Source organism: Centropristis striata, chromosome 20 (assembly GCF_030273125.1).
Source record: "Centropristis striata isolate RG_2023a ecotype Rhode Island chromosome 20, C.striata_1.0, whole genome shotgun sequence".
Classification (NCBI taxonomy): Eukaryota; Metazoa; Chordata; class Actinopteri; order Perciformes; family Serranidae; genus Centropristis; species Centropristis striata.
In genome coordinates, this window is record NC_081536.1 from 18488328 (window position 1) to 18511610 (window position 23283).

General features: G+C 38.4%; 1 protein-coding gene across 2 annotated transcripts in view; it reads right to left on the bottom strand.

Moving 5' to 3' along the window:
• Positions 1-23283, bottom strand: part of grid1a (glutamate receptor, ionotropic, delta 1a) — a 229543-nt gene that overhangs the window by 45794 nt on the left and 160466 nt on the right. For both annotated transcript variants that reach the window (XM_059358982.1, XM_059358981.1), the window contains exon 5: positions 1336-1389. In XM_059358982.1, coding sequence (XP_059214965.1) covers positions 1336-1389 — 54 coding nt within the window. The remainder of the gene's footprint in view (positions 1-1335; positions 1390-23283) is intronic.

Below are 23283 nucleotides of genomic sequence, written 5' to 3' on the forward strand. Positions count from 1 at the left end.
CGTCAAATACTGACACTTTGTCACAGCCCTCTGTGTGTGCAATTGATACACAAGGCACCATGACACCATTTACTTTTCTTTCTATAGTTTTAACTATTTTATCTAGTTTTAGTCTATTCTTTCATTGTATTTTATTGTAATAATTTTTATTCTTGTTTTGTCATTTTAGCAAATTCTTTAAATCAAATGTTTATCACACACTTTTACTCTTCTCATAGCTGGGTTGTACCCTGATTACAAGGAAGTTGGAACATCATATAAACAGCAAATATTCAGTGTATATTAACAAGAAATACCCCAAACATTTATCAGTTTCAACATTAAATATGTCTTTGCCCTGTACATAATTTAACGTAGGTCAAAAGCATACTTTGTTTTTAATTATGTTTCACACAGTGCCCAAGTCTTATTTTCTGCTTGTCAGTCACTGCGCTGCATTAACCTGTATGAAAGGTGCTGTAAAAATATGGTTTGACTAACTGATTGGTTAAAGTCTAATATGTGCTGTGGCCAACGTGTTTTTGATTTATGTACAGTATAAAGCATTTGTTACCTACAGAACTAAAGTATCTGAATATTGAATGTTGCTTTAACAACATGGTCATCTGGGATATGTACACACATTAATCAAGCTTCATGGATTATAGATCAATATGTGTCATGTTTTGGTTGTTGAGCACAGGTTTAAATGTTTGTATAAGTGACAAGATGACATTTCATTAAAACACATTGATGTATATGTGTGTGTGTGTGAGAGAGAGAGAGAGAGAGAGAGAGAGAGAGCTCCAATTAGGCAAAGCACTTCAAATATTTCCCGTAAATCAAATGGAAGAAACCTTTTATCTATTGTCTCTCAACTACTGCTTTTGGTAACAGGCCAATATGACACCCCCAACCCCCAATATCCCCAAATCACTTTGAATCAATTGAAAAGCAGCACTGAGGCATTAAAGCTAAAGACAGAGTTCCCTGTTCTGTACTCACAAAGTGCATTTGAAGTTTATGCTGCTCCAGTCACTTTAGAAAACCATTGAGGTCAATGTCAGGCAAACAGGGCATAGGTACAGAGGGGGAAGAGACTTTCTCATATCAACAATTAAAAAGAGGGCAATTATGAAATATCAAATAAAGGGCCACTCCCTCAGGCAGCCAAGACGAAGTTAAAACAAAAGATGTGCTGCTAATTTAAATGAATATGAAAGTGTGCAGAGTGGCAGTGTTGCAGTTTTTCATGTGTATCCCTGGCAGCATATGGCACTGTTATGACAGAGGCAAACTGACACTAAGGTCTAAATTCACTCAGGTGCATACAAGTGTGTTTGTGTTTGGCCTCACCTCATTGGCATAGACCCAGTGACTGTCCTTGGACGCGAGGTTGGTTTCCACAGCCTGCAGTGATAAATAAAAAAAAGGAAGAGAGAGGACAGACAAAAAAGAGAAGGACATTTAAGAACCTTGTATTTAACTATCGAGCTCATACAACAGTTAAAGGTATGTGGGGAGCTTAAACTTTAAATCAAAACATCATAGATCACAGAGAGGGTGCTGGTCAGGTGGGTCAGGGGTGGAAAAAACATTATGGAATACATCAAAAACACATTGCCTGGGGGATATTGGACAAACTGGCCTTGATATATTATGCCATGTTGAGCACACCAGTGGTATACAAGGTGAATATATTTAGCACAGAGGCACACATTATGCCCACTGCTGGGACTTACCTCATTAGCTTTACTCAGACTTTGAGAGTGACAGAAAATGTAAAGCCGACAGAAATTGGTGCCAGTGTTGGGTATAAATCAATGACCTGTCAGATAAGGTGAAAGGTAATGTGTAGTGAGGTGTTAAGACTCACATTTACAACTGGCAGTTTCTCTTATCAAGCTATCAAGATTTGTTGCTGTATCTTTATAAAATGGGTTAACCATTTTCTGTATTTATTTCATCAACATACTTTATTATTATTGAGAGGACAGGCGCTGTAGTGAATGTTTCTTTATTGCATCAGACATTGTAATTTGATGACCCTGATGAAGGCCACAAGCCATAACACGTTGGTCTGACAATAAAGTTGTGCTTTCTGCTCTGAGATGACCTCATAACATTCAATCAATCGCACTGATTAGAGCAGCTGTGCACTCTCACAACACGTTTGTCCTGTTATAGTTGTGTCAGAAATGGCTACTTTCTACTGTTTGAATTTTACAAATGTTCAGCAGTGGAAACATTATATAGACATAGAAAGGTTACTTTGTAAGACTTTCCATTTCAGTCAGACATTGAATGGAATTCTTTGGATTCAAGGATGAAACTTGTGCTCTTCCTTCATTCCACAACTCTGCTGTCACTGCAATACTTTCACTATCTGAGGTCTTTGTTAACAAATTTGTAGTAAACCCAGTCACACATATACACAGTTAATGAATCTACTGAGAAAATCTGTTTTCTCTACCACATTTAGACATTTAGGAATCATGTTAGGGCAGAAATTGTTTGTTTTTGACTGTTATCTGGTCACTGAAGTGAATATGAATGTACCGAAGGACCGGAAACTTCCTAACAGGTGAAAATAACCCCCTGTGGAAATACCATAAAGCGTCCATCTCATTATAAAGTTCCTGCACCTGTCACACAACTGCACATATTTGACATCTGTCATGGTTTAAGTCTCAAAGCATGTCCTCTCCTGCAAATTGCCATCATTAGTGTCTAAATGAATCCTGCTCACACAAACCAATGAAGACTGATGTCTCAACATATAACCCGTATAAACGTGCTGGTTTTTTACTCGCCAACGCCATGCTCATCAATAATAGCTGGTGCAGAGCACAGCACCAAAAGCTGCCAATCGATCTTCTAACCTTGGAAGAGTCATGATTTGATTTTAATGCTCCTCTCATTTCCAGATTGAGCTCATCAAGCTGCAAGAGAACCATGCCAGTGTAAGAGCAATATTTACCTCCACGGTTGAAATGCCACGTCGCATGCTTAAAATTAAAGTGTAGGACTATATATGCCTTCATAAATTGCCCGAGAATCAAATGTATGGGCCAACACTATCAATGGATGCTATGAAATACAAGACAGATGCTGGGCCGGAAGATTTAATAAAAGAGCAAAAGTATGGCTTTGTATTTGATAAAAAGATTCCTGAGCAACAGATAAAATGGTTTTATTTTTCTTCGGTTGGGTTTCGATTACTGGAGAAACCATTCAGCAGATTTAAGTAATATTCAGATAAACAGGGTCTTTATCAGTTTATTTATACAACATGGGCCTAAAATGAGAAGCTGTACTTCTATCAGGAACCGGCCCATTAATGATATGCATTCCCAATGTTTGTACTGTAGTCTGTTATTTATGTAATGTAGGCATTTATCATGGTGCCAGTGACATATCAAATGTGATAAAGGCAGAGAAGAAAGGGAATATTCCATTTCTGCCTCGCACAACCTTAAGGCACAACATAACACTGGAGGGCCTGTGGATGTGTGTGTGTGCATTTGTTTGCAGTTGTGGGGAAAATTTCTAAGAAAAATGAAGGCTACAATGCTCAAGGTAGAGCCTTAGGGACCACTTTAGGCAAAATGGTGAATAAAAGAAGAAGAAGCAGAAGCAGATAGATGAAAGAGGGCTGTGTGTGTGGAGGGACACATATAAGTGTTTTTGGAAATAAACTCTAAACAGTGTTTTTTTTAGTAAAATGAATTTACTCATATGAAAAGATTATTTTGTCACACTGTTTGAGTTATTTCTCTTGTAGATTTTAGGCCCATAATGCACCATGTAAAAAATATCACCCTTTTGCAGACAGTGTAAGGCTGATTTCTTTTACACATGGATAATTACACTCACAATTCATCTCTGAGTAACACAAAAGGACTGTTTGCTTTGTTTAACTTAATATTATATCAGCAAAACACTGTAAAAATATTTCGGTAAAAATGAAAAGAACACATGGGGGTTCTTCTAATGTGTATGATGGGAAAATATCAGCAAAATCCTTTCATGTGTGATTAATCCACTAATTCTAATTGTTCTAATGTCTCTCCGGTCCTGAAAAAGAAATTTGGCGATGAGAACCATTGTCTGCCTTGAAGAATAATCTTGACATTCACGAGAGCCGACAGCTCCTTGAACTGCATTCATTGTTCCAGACAAAATCTGTCAGATGCCATAATGGCAAAAAAACAAAGTCAAGTAGTGTAGTGTGGGTTAGTTAATGTGTACCAGCTGGGTGCAGTGTTTTGTTGAAGCCCTGGGCACAGCAGAGCCACTTCAGAGGTTCAGCCCCAGTTCACAGCACTACTGAACACTTCATAACTTTAGACACTCCAGAAATAAAGCCTTGTTAAACTAAATGATGTTTGTGTGCTGCTGTATGGATGTGAGGAATGCACAGTTGTGCTGACATACTGGAGTGTTGAAGAGATGCTGTAACAGAGTGAAAGCTGTGCTCAATTTATAGCTGATCACTGTGATGTCATTCGTTGTCAGACAACACTGCCATTTTCTCCAACATCAATCGGAGAAAACAAAAGGGGACTACCATTCTGAATGTCACAGGAATTTATATACATTGTCTACAATGGACCACAAAATTTAGGATTAACATTCATGGCTTGTTTTGTTTCAGCTCTGATTGAAGTGGCCCATAGTTCAGATTCATTTGTTCAAAATGAGAAATAAGATTTTAATTGAAAGGCGTCCGAATGCTAAGATCTCAGAAATATCACAAAACATGCTGTGCTTACAGTACTTCAGGGATTTGCTCATTATGATTCAAAACTTGCAGCTCTAAAATACAAAAGCCCCTTATGTCTCAGTACAATTCCTACAGTATTTTGCCTAATCAGCCCTTTCCTAATCGCACGCAGTCCTATTTCAGTTGAACTAAGAAAGGGTTTTCCCCTTTGCTTAAAATTTATCACACCAAAGCCTAAAAATCCATTAGAGACCTTAAATGTTATCGACATTCAGGCAGAGTAATTTTGGCTTTGTGTGTTTGCTTCCCTTCCATTCACTTCAGGAGATGATGTAACACTGAAACTCGGGAGAGCAATGTGGTTTTGGAGAAGGAGGCACAGACAAGAGCCTGGAGTGACATCTGAGGAATATTCTATACTGTTGATACAGCCAAAGCCTGGCGACAGTAAGATCTCTAATCAGAGAGGCAAAGTACCCCAGGCATGTTCTTATACAGTAGCAATGCCACAAAGGCAGCCAGCGGATGCCAACTCCAATTTAAAACCGTGACAGCCGAGGAGGATTGAGAGGAATTGCGGTTAGAAGGATGTGAATATAGGTGGGGGGGGGGGTGGGGTGGGCAAGGCTCATACGACTGAGGATGAATCTCCTGAATGTGAAAGGATGAAAGTGCTCAGTGTAAAATCATTCAATACACATTTTTGTTACAGTACGAAATCAGGTTTTAAATGTTTGAATGCAAAGCCAGTCTGGATTGTACACTCTGGTCTATTAGATACACCTCGCTAAAACTGTGCCTCGTTTCCACACAGTTTTGTTTTGTGTCTGTAATGTCTGTATGGTATACAGAGAAATGCATCTCTTTATGTTACCATCTGTTTTATGTAAGAAAAGATAGCTCAATAAATACGACAACAACAAAAAATCATGTAATAATGTGCTCTCCAAGTGAATTTACTGAAATAGTTTGTAAGCTAATTCAGTCTGCCAAAATTGGCTGAAAAAGTTCAACATCTCCAATGTACTAAACTGATGAAAAACACAAATTATAGAGCTTTGTGGAAAAAACAAGGCATGATTCAGTTTAATACAACAGCGCTGCAGTAAATCCTTCTCTGATAAAGGTTATCATTTTCAGTTTTTGTTAAAACTGCTTTAGAGAGATGTTGATCCAACTTCAGAATCAATTTGGAGGATGTACTATGTGAGGCTTTTTTATCTGCATTGTGTAATATGCTGACAGGTGTTTCTATTATTTTGTCCACTCCATTAATTTCTGTGAGGGTACGCTGAACAACTCAACAATCAAACAGTAGTGAGACTACACTTGTGATAATTACAGTAGTTGTTTAGAATATATACTGGAGCCGTTTTCACTTTAGCCTTACTACAACTTGTTCCTTTAAATTCACAATGAGTCTCGCACCAACATATAGAAATACAAATGTTGCTTGTGTAATTAACAACGTTCTCATTTGCTCACATCACAGTGTACAGATCTTTCAAGTGAAGCGAATCCCCACCCTGCAGCTTACAGTTTAGATAATGATCTTAATTCAATGTGTCTTCAAAACAAGAGTCTGCAGTATCACCATGTGGAAGGAACAAGCACCCTCCCAGCTGGAAAACAAACATATTCATTTGTTCACTCAGTGCATTTGCTGCTCACTGAATAACTGTACAAAAAAGGATGCTATGATTACCTGAAAATGTTTCATTGTATCTCTGTATCAATCTCTTTATCAACTTTCCGATCTATGCGAATTCATATCTCCCAATCTACACGATCTAAATCTATATCTAGCAGGGGTGTAAAGATTAATTGGTCTCTCCAATGACACACATGCTTAAGAACATCCCCGATATTCCCACACTAAAAGAAATGTCAGACTATAATTTTCAACCCTGAATGAAGTCTTCATATTACACTTACTCTTTCTCTTTCGAAAAACAAATGCTATTTATTTTCATGCAGCATATGAAATAATTGAGGAAATCAGTGACTTATTATAATCACAAAGAGTTAAAAACTACATTTAGTGCCAAATGGTTATATGCCTTTGCCAACCAGCCAAATTTTAGTTTACATCCTGGTCTGATATGCAGCCATGAGAGCTGGCAATGCTTCAACTATGTTGCTGCAAAGAAGCTATAAACTGCAAAATAAGGATGCGTAACAAAAAATTTAATCCAGCAGCACATAAAATCTATAAAATAACAGTTTATAGGTGGACACTCAAGATTAGTGTCACCAATTCATTATCAGACAGAATGTGAACCTTCTGCTCCTGATGGTGTTGAATAATGGCCAGAAAAGCATTTTTTCAGGACATTTTGAAATCACAGACAAGTTAACCTTTGACCTTTTAGATACAAATCATCATGTGGTCATAATCGGCACATTAATTATTAAGTCATGTCCAAAAATATGTATCGAGTCAAGTGGACGTTTGTGCCAAAAAATACATATTTACAATGTACGTTTTGTGTCGCGGTGAACTGGATCTTTACAAATTCATCTGTAGATCTCTAGATACATGCTGAGCTGTCTGAGAGGAAAAGATACCAACCACTGAAATGTATCCATCCATCCATCGTACATACATTCTTGATATGATGCACTTTGACATTTTCTTGCCACTGATATTCTCTCTGAATGCAGAGGTGGCTTTGTTCCCCCCCCCCCCCCCCTTTCTTACACACATTGACTCAGTGAGTCCAGTGACAACAGATTGCCCCTATTAAGGACCATGCACCATAGTTTTGAGGTCAGCTGTGGGTGCACAGCAACCAAAGTCAGGATCCTGTTTGTTTGTAGTGGGGGCCTTTCACAGAGGCTTAGTATCTCGCTGTAATTTGAACAGGGTGGACAATAAAAAAGATTTTGGAAGCTGTCCCACCTTCCATGTTCTTTCATTGTAAGGAACTCACAAAGAAGCCAGGAAGGAGTAATGAGCTCTGTCATAAAAGATTCACAATACTCCCTCTGAACCCATCCTAGCCACTGTTGCTGTGGAAACACACCTTCAGACCACTTAATCTGCTCCATCGACACAGCTTTGAACACAGAGGTGCCACCTGCCCTCAGCGCACCTTCAGACTGGTACAGACATACAAATGGGCATGCTTTTTTTTTACTAGATCCTGACTGAATTTTAAGACTAATACTGGAAGAAGTCAAAGAAAAAGATCCTTTCTATGTGGACTGTGCAACACTTTTGCACCTATATGACAATGGAAAGGTGCACAGAAGAAAGCTTTATATGGATATATCAATATACTTTTTACACAAGCACTCATGTAAGCATGCCCTTTAAACCATGCTTGTATGTGTTAGATTAGAGTCTTTGGTCATCACTGCCATCTTACCATCAACTAATGACTCGAAAGATCCAGCAACTGATAATACCAAGAGAAAGTCAGCTGGGATGCTGATCTGCAGTCCTTAGTGATAATCCAACACCTCATCAAATCTCCTCTGACCTTCCACTGTCAGTATTCAGGACCAGGTGGCCCTCCCAAGAAGACGGCACACGTGTGGGACATTAAAAACAAATCACGACTCCCATCTGCTGTGGTACTGAGGCCGCTTGCTTCTCTCTGCATGTAGTTAGCTTCCCACCGGCTTACACTATAGCCATGAGTGGAATAGCTAATGTCCCCTCTAGGAGACTTACCAGTTGGCACATTAGCCTCGTTATATGGACTAAATTAGAGGAACCTTAACACTGTGCCCAAGGCTGCAATACAGCATTTTTAGTATGTGTAGATTTGTGCATATTTGAGCTATTTTTTAGCAATAACTTTCAATTTTTAACGACAACCAATTCCAAAAAAAGTTTTAAAGCTCTTTAAAACTGTAAATACCACAGAATGTGATAATTTATGGTCATTTTTGACAAACATTCATTTCAAACTGTAAGACAAAGACAATATATTGAATGCTTAAAACTGGTTTGGTTAATATACACTCTAAATTCAGAATTTAATGCAATATGCTTGTACTACTTTATTCAAAAAGAGCACAATCTTTTAAAGTTTTATTGATCTTAATTTACTTAAAACTTGACATGATAATATATTGGGATGGATTCATTCAGGTAGCCAAAATGCTGGTCACATGAGTGTCTCAGTACCATGGACCATTCTTTGTTACATCTGTATTGTTGGCATTTTCAGTAGAAGTCTGTGGTGGCTACTCTTTAACTGCCCCTGTGATATATTCTGTGTGGACTGTTGCTCATTCTGTGAGCTGTAATGTTGTGAGGGGGATTTCTGAGAGTCACTAACGGGATTAAAACTAGGTGTGACATTTTATGAATACCATAGCAGGCTGAAGAGCATCCTGAGTGCAGGCATTCGGTTAGGCGTAAGAACCTTCAGGCGAGGTTTTAGGAACAGTTGCTATTTTTCAAACAGTGCAATGGACATAGCCTTAGCATTGATTTAACCCACGACACCAACAAGTGTGTAAGGTGTTTAAATAAATAAACTGGATCCAGTCATAGTCCTCTGATGCTAGAGAATGAAAATGCCTTCTGTCCAACGGCTTCTATGAAATATTTATAGTATGCAAAGCTTCTTATTTCTCATTAGCCAAATTGTAATTACTTTTATTTCTCTTTGCTGCAAAAATAATTCCATATTTCTGAAAACAGCCATCACAACACAAGTGATTAAAATTCTTTTGAATGTTTCTGTAATGTTAAAGGTTTTGCTCAAAACAAACTACATACTGTACATGCCAACCCTAATTAGTGTTTACTCCACAGTTGCAGTCTTTTGCAGACAGTAATCTGAAGCCCTGACAACCAATTCATTTCCAGAATATTCAACTTATTTATAATTGGATAGTTTTAGCCGGGTTACACCATTTGTCAATCCAGACAAGAATCATTAGATATTTTTAACAAACAACTCAGTGTGACATTGTGATCAAGCTTAAACAAAGACACATTTTAAGAATGTTTCAAACTTATTTAGCATTTTAACAAGACACCAAAGAACACTTCTTGAACAATACATCTTAGCAGAAGACGAATCACTTTGCATTTGAGCAGGGTGCCCTTGGGGAAGCACTGAGCATAAACTAAACCCCTGCACCTGGGGGAAATTTATGTTGTGGATCTTTGATGATATTTGCAATTGAATTTTTATTGCACAGCTGATGAATGTAATAAACCAGGATAATTAACAGAGAAGAAACTGATTACCTCACCAAAAGTTATTTTGTTCAACTGTGACTACAGTTACAGCACAAGGACAAGCAGATATATAGTCAATGTGGTGTAAAAACAACACACTGTAAGACACTTATTTACACAAGACAAATGTAGCGTTATATATTAACAATTATATTGAGTGAGTGTAAAAGGAGAGGACAACATCAATTGTGCACTGCACAAGGATTGTATTTTTTTTTTGGAAACTTGACTGAGATCATTCCTGACCTTTTTTTTGTTTAATTTTTCAAAACATTTCCACAGGCCTGAAGCTGCTCTCTGGTGCTCCTGGGTGTTATTAGTCAAGAATGATCAAAGCTGAAGAGTGAGACACTGTTGGTGTCAGGGACGACCGGGCAGATAACCTGGGACAAGGACACATGGGCAATACCTTTGAGTTGCAACACTCAAAATTAAGTTGACAAGCTTTATCCTATAAACATTAAAGCCAGTAATTCATGAGACTGGAACCAAGCAAAGACAATAGATACGCAAAAGAATGCTGTTTAAATGCAACTGAATAATGCATTCTACCATTACCTAACATTAGTCGAGTGATTTAAGGTGAGTGAAATACAATAACTGTTTTCCATAAAAGCACTTTGTACCATTCCAAGGCCATTAGCTTCGAATAATGGATCACAGAACTTTCCTTTCACACTGAACTTCACACCTTAAAAAAAAACATCTTAAGAGAGTGGTAAGTGATTTTTATTTGGAAACATATAAATAATTAAACTGTCCCTTTAGTCAATGTTGCATTCAGGGCAGGATAGGTAGCTTCTTACAAACGGCACAAACAGAAATGTCTCCACTCGTTTATTCAAACTTCTTGAAACATTTCAGTGCAGAGGGTCTGGAGTAAATAGAAGCTGTTTTGTTCTACATAAAAGCTGGCATAGTGGAAAGCTCAGATCTAATTGCTCCTTTTTGCACAGCTAAAAATACACTGCTTTGAATACATGACACTCTAAGACGGATACACCCAGGTCCAAGCGGAGCAATGCAGTAAATTTTATAGAGCTCTCCAAGTAAAGACATTTTAAATCACTACAATGCAGTGTCTTTACTACACACCCATGTCAGTGTCCTTAATTGACACCCATGGCTCTTGAAGCCTCACCGGCTCTACATGAACTTTTTTCAAGCATTGTCTATAGGAGGCACGGCCCATCAGGTAAGAACACCCACACACACATCCTCAGACGACTGCAAACACACTGCAGTAATCTCTGCTCGAGGGAACATGATCACACTCTCAAAAACTGCCTTAAAGAAACTACTCACAGGCGGCTGTCAGTGCAGGAGAGTGAAAACAATGGTGAGGTGTGAAACCTGAAAAACATGGTATTAAGATATAACAGCTCAGTCGTGATGTGATGAGAGGAACAGTTTCAGGCGAGAACCTACGGCCTACCTTTTTAATTGTCTAACTCAAACTTTCTTATGCTTGGTGGTCTGTCTACTTAATTGCAGCGACCTGCCGTGAGGAAAGGGAGCATATGTGGACAAAAATAATGCAATTTCTGTAAAAGTACAAACAAATGAAATGCTTCTTGAAAAGCAGCTTTTAAAGGGTCCAACTGGTGTGCAAATATTTAAGATGTACACAGTAGTAAGAGCATGGATTATTAATATTTCTACGAGAATCAATATTTATTGTCACTAGTTTCTGTTGTAGCAAAAAGGGTATTACTGTCATATCACATTTGCATGCACTCTCTCTTTAGAGGCCAGAATTGAACCTTCAACTCAGGAACACAGCTATAACCATTTAATTATTTAAATTGTACATCACGCATTGTTACATCCAAACTATAGGCTTACAGTTTTTAGCTCATTTTAGTATTTAATCATGTTTAATTCAGGCAGCAACCTCCGGTCTATGCAGAGAGGCAAACCAGGAAGTGCCTTAAGCCTGCATTCTACCGGAAATTCCAGTAGGGGGCGCTAAGTTTTGGCTGCAAAAATAAAATCTGTCCATTCATTTCAGTGCAAACTGAGAAAACTGAGAAAAGACAATTTGATGTTAATAGTCCAAATAATGGCCCCATTTAGAAGAAATAGAAGATAAAGAATCGTATAATTTGGGGCATGGCTACCTTTGATTGACAGGTAGCTAGCCAAAACTAATATCCCAGTTAATGCTCCAGTTAACGCTAACATGGATTAGCAGCGACTTCTCTCAGTCAGGTTGAGGCGTAGAGAAGTGTGTAGTCAGTGACCAGATCCCTCTCGCTCCTCCACAGTCCAAATATGGTCTGCTCCCCGTATCGGAAACAAGATGGCGACGCAAGATGGCGACGAGTGTAACGCTAAACTCGATGCTTCCAATGGGCAGTCCACAAACTAATGGGTGGCGTCACGGTCACTACATTGATTATTTATATATAGTCTATGGTTTAATTAAAGTTTGCATAGCTAAAGAGCATGATATATCGTTCTTTCACTTTCATGATTAGAGATTAGATTAGATGATTAGAGATCTGTTCTCTAAACACCATTCTTGATATAACCATGTTATTATTCCTCTGCAAGACATATCTATGATAGAAACAGCCTTAGATAGAAACTGAAAAAATGGTGTTTAACTCAGCCGAGTGTAGATATTTTTGTATCGCTGTAGTGGTCTGATTGAAACGTATCCAATAAGAGAAGATGGTGCAGTATGTATATATTATATGTACAGTTTGTATGTTTTCATGCATAAATGTAGACATATAAGGTATATGGTATGTACAAGTGTGTTATATAAGTCTGTATGTGCTTGTATTTCGATGTAATCATTGCAATACTAATGTTTTTGAACATACTTGAACATACTTGATCTATTTTCAGACCTTTATATATTTTATAGATGACTGAGTTTGTTAGCCCTATTTTGTTTCAAATTCCCTGAAGCAGAGGGGTAAATCTGCACAGTGTGCATCATTTGAAACCTGTTGCACATTTAAAGAACCACACAACGTATTAAACATAATTATATATATGTTAAACGTGTGTTGCCTCTTGTGCATTATTTCACAGGGTTCCTGTGAAGACCAGTTTAGTTTTTAATATTATAATGTCCACTGTCTGTCAAATGCACACATTTATTCTTTATTCTTTCTTAACATTGAGTTTCTACTCGTCTACTGTAACAGATAAGACCAGAGAAGAAGACATGCTATCTCCTGCCAAGAGAAAAGGAGGCTGTGATGTGCCAAGTCAGGGAAAGAGAAAAATGGTGCTTTTCTTCAAAATTAACACTTGAAAATAAGACAGGTGGTGTCCACCTGTGCAGATATGCACCACACTGCCACCTGTGCATGGAAAGTAACAGGTGTGGCTGTCCACTGTGCCAATGTGTTCTAGATGTTAAGACTCCATCTTCCCTCGATAACCATTCTTGAGGTAAGTGAGGCACTTACAATAGTGTGCAGGAGTTATGAGACTGCAGGTGTGCTTGGAAGCTCTCTGTTGCGCAGTAGATGTGTATGAATAAGATGCAGGGAGCTCCTGAAAAGCCCATTCATGCTGAAACCTCCTCTGAGTAAATAAACTTAAAAAATAGCCATGTGCATTGAATAAAAGTTGCTTCAAATTTTGGCTTGTGACAGTCTTTCTATCCAATATAAAATTGCAAGCTCCCACTGCCTCTGATCTTCAGGGAAGTAAACAGGGATATTTTGAAGTGAAAGGAATGAGAACACAGGCTGAAAAGAAAAGATGACTGTACAGGGGCACAGGCCATAACAAGTCACAAACAAGTACATCAGGTACCTTGTGTTAATGCCTGGTTTTCTCCTAAAAAATAATAACTAAATACAGCTCCTGCAATGTGTTCGCTAGGTCCGTATGCCGTTTTCATCTTCCAACAATCAAAGACTTTATTGTGCCTGTGACTATTACAGGTCAGGGTAGGTAGGCTGGGTCTCTGCACCAAAGTCTTCCTGATTGGTCACAAGTAAGCAAGATAAGTGGGCAGGCAAATAAGAAAGAAATAAGAAAAGAGGGAGCAGGAGAGGTAACACTGTGGGAGGTTAGGTGGGCCAAAGATGAACGTGAATCTCATCCTAATTACTTCAGCACATGGTGAGACATGTCTTCTAAGAACACCATGGGAAAGAAGAGGTGTTATGGAGAGTGGGAGTGTGAAAGTTTAAGTTTTGCTAATTCCAAACGGCACTGACAGCCAGAGAGGCTGCAAGAGAAAAGGAGAGAAGGCGATGGTGAGGGCTCTTTGCCAACTACATCTCCGAACAATGTTGAGAGATATTGTTAACAGATATGTAATTTGTTTTATGAAATGTTTTTGGTAATGTTTGCTTAATCAGCATTGTGTTTACATCAATAGGCTGAGGAGAGCATGCATAGTGGTATGTATGTTTGAGACAATGAGCATTTTTATAGAAACTTTATAGACAATACTTCCCTGTAAACAACACTCTGGGGCAATTAGAGCAAAGTCTGAATAAGCTGCATTGGTATAGACAATAAATTGGTCAAATGTGCTGTAAATAAAGCATTTGTGAATGCTTTTTTGTATTCCCCAAAGATGACTGTGGTTGTATCAAAGACACAAAGATGTTTCTCTGAGAAGTGGTTTATGCCTTGCTTGGAAGGAATCTAATTTGCCAGCGTGCTCTGGTAGTGGCCTCGAGTAATGGTTCTGCTGCTTTATAGCTGGCACAAGCTTTTCAATACACCTGAGGAACACGTTAATTTAATCTTTCTCATCAAGATCAATACATGTGTGTCTGAAATGTGATTCTTTGGGACACTCTACCCGTTAATAGGCCACAATGATTTCAGAGTGACCATTTTCTACAACCTCATACATGCAGTTTGGTGCTATACAATGGAAACAAACTCTTAATGTCAGAGAGCCACTGCACTGTCAGAATGTGTAAAAGCAAAGCTCTTACATACATTAAAAAGGTATAATATGAAAATCCATTTTTCAATCAGACAGCAGCTTTCCATACAGTGTAAAGTGAAGTGTACAAGGAGGGCTACGAGAAGAGAAGGATATGGGATATGGGTGTGAGGAGAGGGCTTCCCAAAGCTCAGAAGAAGGCGGAGTTGTGGGAGAGGATAGAGGGTGCATGATCAAAGCCTATATTTTGAAATCACTTACTTCTCCATTAGTTTGATTAATGGGGCCAGCCTCGCAGTCAGACAGAGGCAAGGGGCTTGAAAAATGATGCAATTACTGCTTTTTGAATAGAGGGCTGAAAAGGCCTGCTTGAAAGGAGGGTCTGGAGGAGATTCTACAGGGCATCTTGGACAGTAGACTACCTCCTCTTCATCCATCTATCCCCCCTGCCACACACCCTGAAGCCACACAGCACTACTATAACCCTTCCCCCCCAAGGCGTCTCTTATCAGGCTTAGTGGCATGCTTCACTGACTCTCTCTCTAAGCTTGGGGAACATGCTATAAATTGTGATTAATATGTATCTGCAGCATCTTTCAATGTTTGCGTCGCATTCTGTTTAACACTCAGATGATGCTCCACTCCATTCCCTAAATGCAGTCTTTATTCATTAGGCATTTTCTTTGTCAACGTGCACTTCAGAGAGCATTTACACTGTTCATGTACAACTGCTTATCGAGCAATCTGAAAAGAATATTATGTAAACCTCGAGTGATCAACTGCAATGCAAAAGTCTCAAGTGCTGCTTGTAAAGATGTTTTAATGAAACGTTATGACAGTTATCTCCAAAGGCTTTGAAATCTGAATCCATTTTAGTTGGGTGGAAATAATTAGACATAATGCATACAACAAAGGAAACCATTATATCCTCTTTTCATACCTTATCTAAAGTGTTCAGATCTGCCTTACATAAGAACAACAGAAGACAGTTTATATTGTTTTAAGATTAGGTGGGTGTTTGAGTCAGTGTAGGCTTTAAATTAAATGAAAGGGGATAAAAAATAATCTGCACAATTTTACAGAAAGAGACTGTGGATATTGTTAATTATAAAATACAGGTCATCTGGAGAAGATATACAAAAGAATCACTTGAAAAGCCTTTTCATCTGGGCATGAACCTAGATGAAACCCCATTGTCTATTTCTAGCTGCTTTAATGACCCCGTGTTTGGGAAGCAGTCTAAGTAACACATTGGTCAGTTAGATTCAAGTTTACTCATTAGCTCAATAATTGCACCACCAAGAGAAAAAGAGGAGACAAAAGACTAAAATGAAAAAGAAGGGAAAGAAAGACAAACAAAGAAGGGCAGACTGAATTCACACCTTTCAAAATCTCTATAATCTAATGCATTGAATTTTTCAGCTGAATGCAGCAGATATGGCAACTCTGCTGGAAAGTAAAAAGGGCAGTTAAACCTTTACTTTCATGCTGCAGTTCTTAAATGCCACCCAGCCTGTGTAGTTTTGAATAATAACTACTTTTCACCAACTCTCTGTTGTAACTATGATTACATTTTGCGCTCTGCAGGGGTTGTCCTGATTATTACTGTAATGAGACAGCAAATGTCTATTTTCCGGCAAGTCTGGGAGACCTTGTAACTCTTTAGCTTCTTTGTCTGCTTGTGGTGAAATCACAGACACACTCACAATGCCCATGGTTGAATGTAGCAGCCCAGATACCCTATTGTGTCATTTCAATGTGTGTGCCTCTATGCTTATGCGTGCATGCGTGTGTGTGTGTGTGTGTGTGTGTGTGTGTGTGTGTGTGTGTGTGTGTGTGTGTGTGTGTGTATACATGTGTGCAAAAAAAATTAAGAGATGTGCAACATAGGAATAGATAAAAGTACTAAGGAGGCTTCGGGAAAAGCTGTAGGGATGCTTGTTTAAAGAACTTCTAAGGGAAGATATCTAAATGAAAAACCAAAAAAAACATGCATTCACAGATTTAAGGAATGCATCTCTAACATGGCCCAAATTTGTCACAAGGCTTGCTGCCATGACAATATTGATACATTTCAGCTCTAAGCCAATGATGCTTGAATTAAATATGAGATCATGGCTAAGTGCTGGCACAATAACATCAAGCAACATTCTTGGCAGAGCGTGGAATCTGAGTTCAAAATATGTCCCCTGTGCTCATTTACACATTAGCATTTACAGTGATTCTCTCTAGAGTGCTCTTTGGGTTTTTACATCAAAATCAGTTAAGGATTTTATTCAACGTTCGCAATGCAAAGTAAATCCTCTAATGCAATTGCAGAAGCACTCAGAGGCAGATAAAACTCCCACAGACTTGTGGGAACAACTCTTCTCAGAACAGCATGTTTATGCACTGAGGTGTTAATGACCTGTTGTGCAAATAATGGCCTCATTGAATGATTGTGACTAAACCCATAATGACCATGATTATGGATATGTGGGAATCTATTGATCCATCTCTAATTTTTGTCAGCAACTAGAATGTAATCATCAATTTAATCATGTGTCACACTGAATGTTGTTCTTTGTGAACAAATAGGAGTGGTTTCTTGTTTACTTGTGAATTTACTAACACACTTGAGGCAAACAAACAATCAGAAAAAGACGAAATATCAAGCTGTTATGGTCATTCGAAGAAGACACAAAGGGACTGACACGCGATAAAGATACTGGAAAATACCTACATAATATAATTTATGCTGCTGGTATATTTTGGGAAAATGTTTATTTTCTAAACTGCTCACAGATTATACTGAATTATGCCAACTGCATGTCTTTATATACAGTAGTAATGCATAAATGAGATACAGTATATGGTTATATATTTTGAATGTGGGTGTTAACACAGACCGGCAAAGGAGACATCAAAGCAACATATGAATATGCATGGGCACATGTTGAACACTCACTCATACATATTTGTGTAAGAGCAAGGTAAGGACAGGGAAAAGCCAGCGAGGAGAAGAGGTGAGAGAAGGGTAATAGGACACCTGAACTGGAGCTTGTATTTATATTCATTCCACCGGCACTGTGCTTTAATTGAACATTTTCTCCAGAGCTTTTGGACAGTGATACGCTGTGTGCTGGGTACCAATACAGTACTTGTTTTCCAAGTGGTTGGCTCTGCAATTACCCTTATAACTCTTACTGTATTTTGAGTCTGCCACTTGGGAATTGGGCAATAATCCTGAGCCCACAGCAACAATTTCACAGAGACAGAACTTTCCGACAATATTGTAGGGTACTGGTATAATTGCATCTCGTATTATGCTGCAGGGAGACAAATATACAGAGTGATAAAGCTATTAACATATACAGACAAAGTAACTGTTTTCCACTATTCCAATTTAACAAGAAAACTTAGAAATGCCTGTAGATGCCCAAAACAATAAACTTAATATATAGTGTGCACTTAACACGTTCTAACCAGCTGGTCCTTTGTGCTCTGATCCTAAGGTTTGCTGATTTACTGAAACAAAGAGAACAACAGGCTTTGAGAAAGCAACTCTGCTATTAAAGGACTTTTGACACTTATGTACAACTCTAGAGGTCACCAGATAAATGAGATAGACTTCAGCGGGTGCCTTTTATGAGATTAACTGTTTTCCCTCCTGAAGAAATAAAAATTGCCCAAGAGGTTTACTGTTTCAATAATGCTAAGCATGACTCATAATCGCAAACATCAATCAAAGTTTATCACCCTCTGTCAAGACAGGACTTTGTTTAAGGTGCCGCCACTGAAATACATAAACCGAGAAGGGTTTTTGTTCTATATACCCGGCTGTATTAAACATTTCCTTTTCTTACTGAGCAGGAGCGTAAAGGACAAGGTTATAGTGATTGTAAAGGCTGGAAGGTTATCAACAGTGGGCCAGTGGTGCCAATATTGTTGTTCTCATCACTTTCCTCATCATTATCATGATAATCATTCTAACCACCGCCATTATCCTCATCAGTAAAACTATGTTCAAGTTATTTACCCTTTGAAGGCCCTTTCCCAAATCTTAAAAAGTCACCTGTCATTGATTAATGTGCAGGTATAAGCCATCATCTCAAACACACCGCAGTCTTAATTCTTCAGCATTACTTATGAAAAGGCAAATTATTTATGAAAAGCTCTTTAACTTCATCAGATGATTCATACTTGCGCAAGTAATAACAATCCATCAAGTAAAGAGCTTGCCAACTGCCCCGGTTCCAATTTTAATACCAGAGTTTGGAAATACAACCATATCTCTTGATTATTCCGCCCTTCCATGAAACATGTACCTGAAGAGGTGGTTTTATTTAGACTTTGTTGGAGTAAACTACGGTGTTACAGAGTGCCCTCCTATTAGAGGTAACATATTATAAGCATTAGAAAACATTATTTTTTAAAACTCTGGGCACAGAAGGTTGGTGAGTTTCTCATCAGCTCAGTAGGTACCATCAATTGATCATGAACAGAGACGGAGCCGTGTAATATTTACCTGTCAAATTGTAGCATTTATTCATCGCACAAAGCAATTAATGTTTTCTCTGTGCATACTACAGTTTTTTTTATGCTCCATGGTAATAATACCTGGCTTTTTATGGAGAAAAATCACACAGAGTTGCTGAATTTAGTCACAGCAACTAAATTGTTTTGCCGCCAGGGATGCTGCTGGAAATTATTTGTTAAAGGTTCTACAAAATGACACAACAAACACATACACCAATATCTGGTCCTATTATTTTTTTGTCCTTATACATTATAGTGATTTTTTTCATGTTACAAATTACTGCAGGGGAAAAAAAGACAGCTGAAGAGTGTATGAATCTATACCATAATGTATCTGTCTGTAGTGCAACCAGAGAGATGACAGAACAAACAAAGAGAATATTACAGAAGAAAACCAGTTTGCAGAGAGGGCGAGGATAAATGAACAAGGGAAGAGAAATGGAGACATAGAGAAAAGTATACAGCACAATAAGAGAGGAGACAACAAGGAGATGAGTTTATAAGGGGAAAAAAGCAAGGGCAGAAAGATAAAGTACCCATGTAGAGAAAAAACATGAAACCATTAAGACGGGAAAAACACAAAGAGGAAAAGGAGGAATGTCCTGTAACAGGGACGGAAGGCGAAAGAGACAAAGAGAGAGAGAAGAGGAGGGAACGGAAGGAACAGAGGGCAGGGGAGGATGAGATGTAGGACAATGATAGATCGTTTTCTGGCAGGCTCAATTTGTCACGCTGTTATTGGGAGGAAAATGGAATAGAGGAGCAGCAGTGAGGGTCAGACGGAGAGGACAGGGGTCCAGAGGTGGGAGCGTTAAGCCAGGAGGGAGCAACGCCAGCGGACGGTAAGTGAGATAAACTCCACACAACTCTTCACCTCTGGCCTTCAACAGATGATCACTGAGGTTACAGCGCTCTGATGACTCCATCCCAGTAAGCAGGGCCCCGCCATATACTGGTGGACCAGCTGATGTTTACACATCACTTCAATATGTGGGTACTACATGTGCATGTGTTTTTGATATAGATTCATGTATTTTAGTTGATCTGGGCCAACTTAAAGTGCAATCTGTTGCAGTTGTATTGTATGGCTAAATATAAACTATTTACTAAAGGGGCACTACGGCCAATTTCAAAATTAACGTTTTTTCTTATTTCTTCCTTTAAGACAGTCTTAAATCTAAATGGGTTGTTTTTAAAAAATAAATGGGGAGATCTCACATCAACTCAACTGGATTTTCGTCTAAAGACTAATGCAATCAGTAAACATGATTAAATTCTCACAGCCGCACCTGTTTTCTGTTTATACAGTAAAGATATAATCTTGATACTGTTTGGTCCCTCATAATGTGTCCTTTATTCAAAACTATACCTGCACCCACTCTGCTGAGTACTTGCTTTGCTTGTCAGCCTCATAAACTCTGCCAGCTTCCCGTTCAAAATTATTCCATTCAACCAATGAAACACTGTAGCCTTCATTTGCATTCTGTCCCAGTCTGAGTAAATCTTTTGGGTGGCTCAAGTGTGTTTTTCTTTGGCATAAAAAAAAAAATCAGGCTGAGAAGTACTTTTGGTACTTTGTAATTATACCTGGCCTAACTCATTAGCACTAACGGAGGGGGTGTAGCCAGAACTGGCAGTGATGGATCTGTGGAAGGAATGAGCGGTGACGCAGCGAAGGTGTGCACGTGTTTGGGCATCCTTCTGTGTGTGCACATGAATGCAAAGGATGTTGTTTGTGCCAGTACAACGCTCCCCTGCACCAACACCATGCTCTCTGTGTCAGGTTAATGAGTCATGCTGGGATAAACACTTCCAGGTCATGGCCAGCTTTATTCCGTCTGAGAGGGGAAGTCCAGGTGCCAAGACACAACTGAGCTGCATGCATAAATAGTTGTGAGAAAAAACTAGACCTGATAAAATCAGCAAAGCTACAAGAATCATTTTTTTAAATATCATATCTTAGTAACATGTGCTTCATACAAAAATATAAGAAATGCTGTCAAAAAGTGGAGAAATAAAAACGGGGCATTTGGAAGTTGGAGAAAGTAAGCAAAAGTACTGGGCACAGGAAATGAAGACAGTCTAGACACAGAGGATATTAGTTCTTGCTGCTGAAAGGTGCTGGAGGTTTGAAAATGGTTTTAGACATTTTCCACACTTTGACAGCAACTTAAGGTGCTGCAGATAATAAGAAAATTTGAATTGAAAACATGGCAGATAGAGACGGAGGATTTTTCCTTATATCCCACCACCTTTTTGACAGTCTGCAGTCTATTATTGGAACATTTAAAAATTGACATCTGCACCCTTTCACCTCAACATTAAAGTGGATGCAATCTTAAAATACTTTTTTACCCAAAGCATTTCCAACCCCTGAAACTCTGACTTTGACAAAACAATTGTGAAGGACACAGAAATGTAACAAAGTGAGAGCTTACTGTCAAGAGGCATCTACTGCTTTCATGTTAGAAAGATGCGTGTGAAGTGTGTGTGTTTGTGACTTGTATGTCTGTGTGTCTAAGTGTGTGCGTGTCTGTGCTGTGCCTCCACAAGCTGTCCTGTCGACGGCACTAAATTCCCTAAGCAAGAAAAGCCATCATCGCTGTCTTTCTCCAAAGCACCCCATAATAGCATGTCAACTCAGACCGCTTTTAAATCACCGTCCACAAGCGTTTGTGACAATAAGACGGAAGAGTCCTTGGCATCAAAACACAATTCCAAGCAAGGGCAAATGTGTTTATTACGTCTCACACTCAAGTGTCGCAAGGGTCCATTTTTAATCAGCGATTCATGGTCTCGAGTCTTGACAAGTGAATCTGTTTCCAACACCTCAACCTCGCCTGCCACTGTCAAATAGGTACACACATATGATATGAAACCCATTCTGTGCTTTCGTTGTCATTCAAGACAGAGGTAAAAAGAAGCAGTGGTGAAAGAAATACTCATAGCGTTTATCAAGGTAAAAGTAGCAATACTGCTGTGTAAATGTGTGTCACAGGTTAAAGTCTTACATTTGAGATCTTAATAAAGTAAAAGTATAAAGCTATTGACAGCAAAATTATTTGCTGAAGCATTGACTGAATGCTGTCTTTCAGAGTTATATTATTATATATTGTGTATTGTTGGAAGATTATTAGTGATGCCATAAAAATACAGTTGGTGCTGCACATTTACACTTGTTATATAGCTTAATCTATACTGCCCTACAAAGCCTAACTGCAGTAACTACATTTTTGGTTGAAATCAAGTTATAATTAAAAATGAACTCCTTGATGTCTGTTTTATCTTGTGACAAAGGTTTAGATTTCAATTTTGCTTCATTTTAGAGAAATAATGATATAAAAGTTGCAGTAACTACGAAATCCAACTCAAATCTGAAGCAGTAATTGCACTTACTACCGTCCGATTTGGATACAAATTTAAACATAAAACCAAAGCAGACTGCAGTAAGTTCACTTTGACTGTGATACAGAGTAGCCTTGTATTTCTTCATTATGTTGAATAGTGAAGACAGTAATAATAAAAATTATAAGTTTATTTGATAGGAAAATTATTATCTAGTCTCTAGTATCTATTATCTAAATCGTGATTAAGTAAAAAAGTGAGATAAAATTTACTTTATAATATTAAGTCTAAAATATGCAAATCTTTGAATACAGTTTATAACAAAATCAATTTGAAAGGGGCGTCCCGGTGGCTCACACCGGTAGAGCGCTAACCATGTATGCCATGTGCTGCGGCGGAGCCGGGTTCGAATCCGGCCTGAGCTCCCTTGGCCGCATGTCTTCCCCTCTATCACCCCCTTTCTATCTCTCACTATCAATAAAGCAACAAAAATGCCAAAAAAAAATCTTTAAAAAATCAATTTGAAAATGTTTATTCACTGAAAACAACATATATAAGCTGAAACAAGACAATAAAATTATAGCTACTGCACTCTGTTTATGCATTACTAAAAGAACCTTTCACAGCTAAACC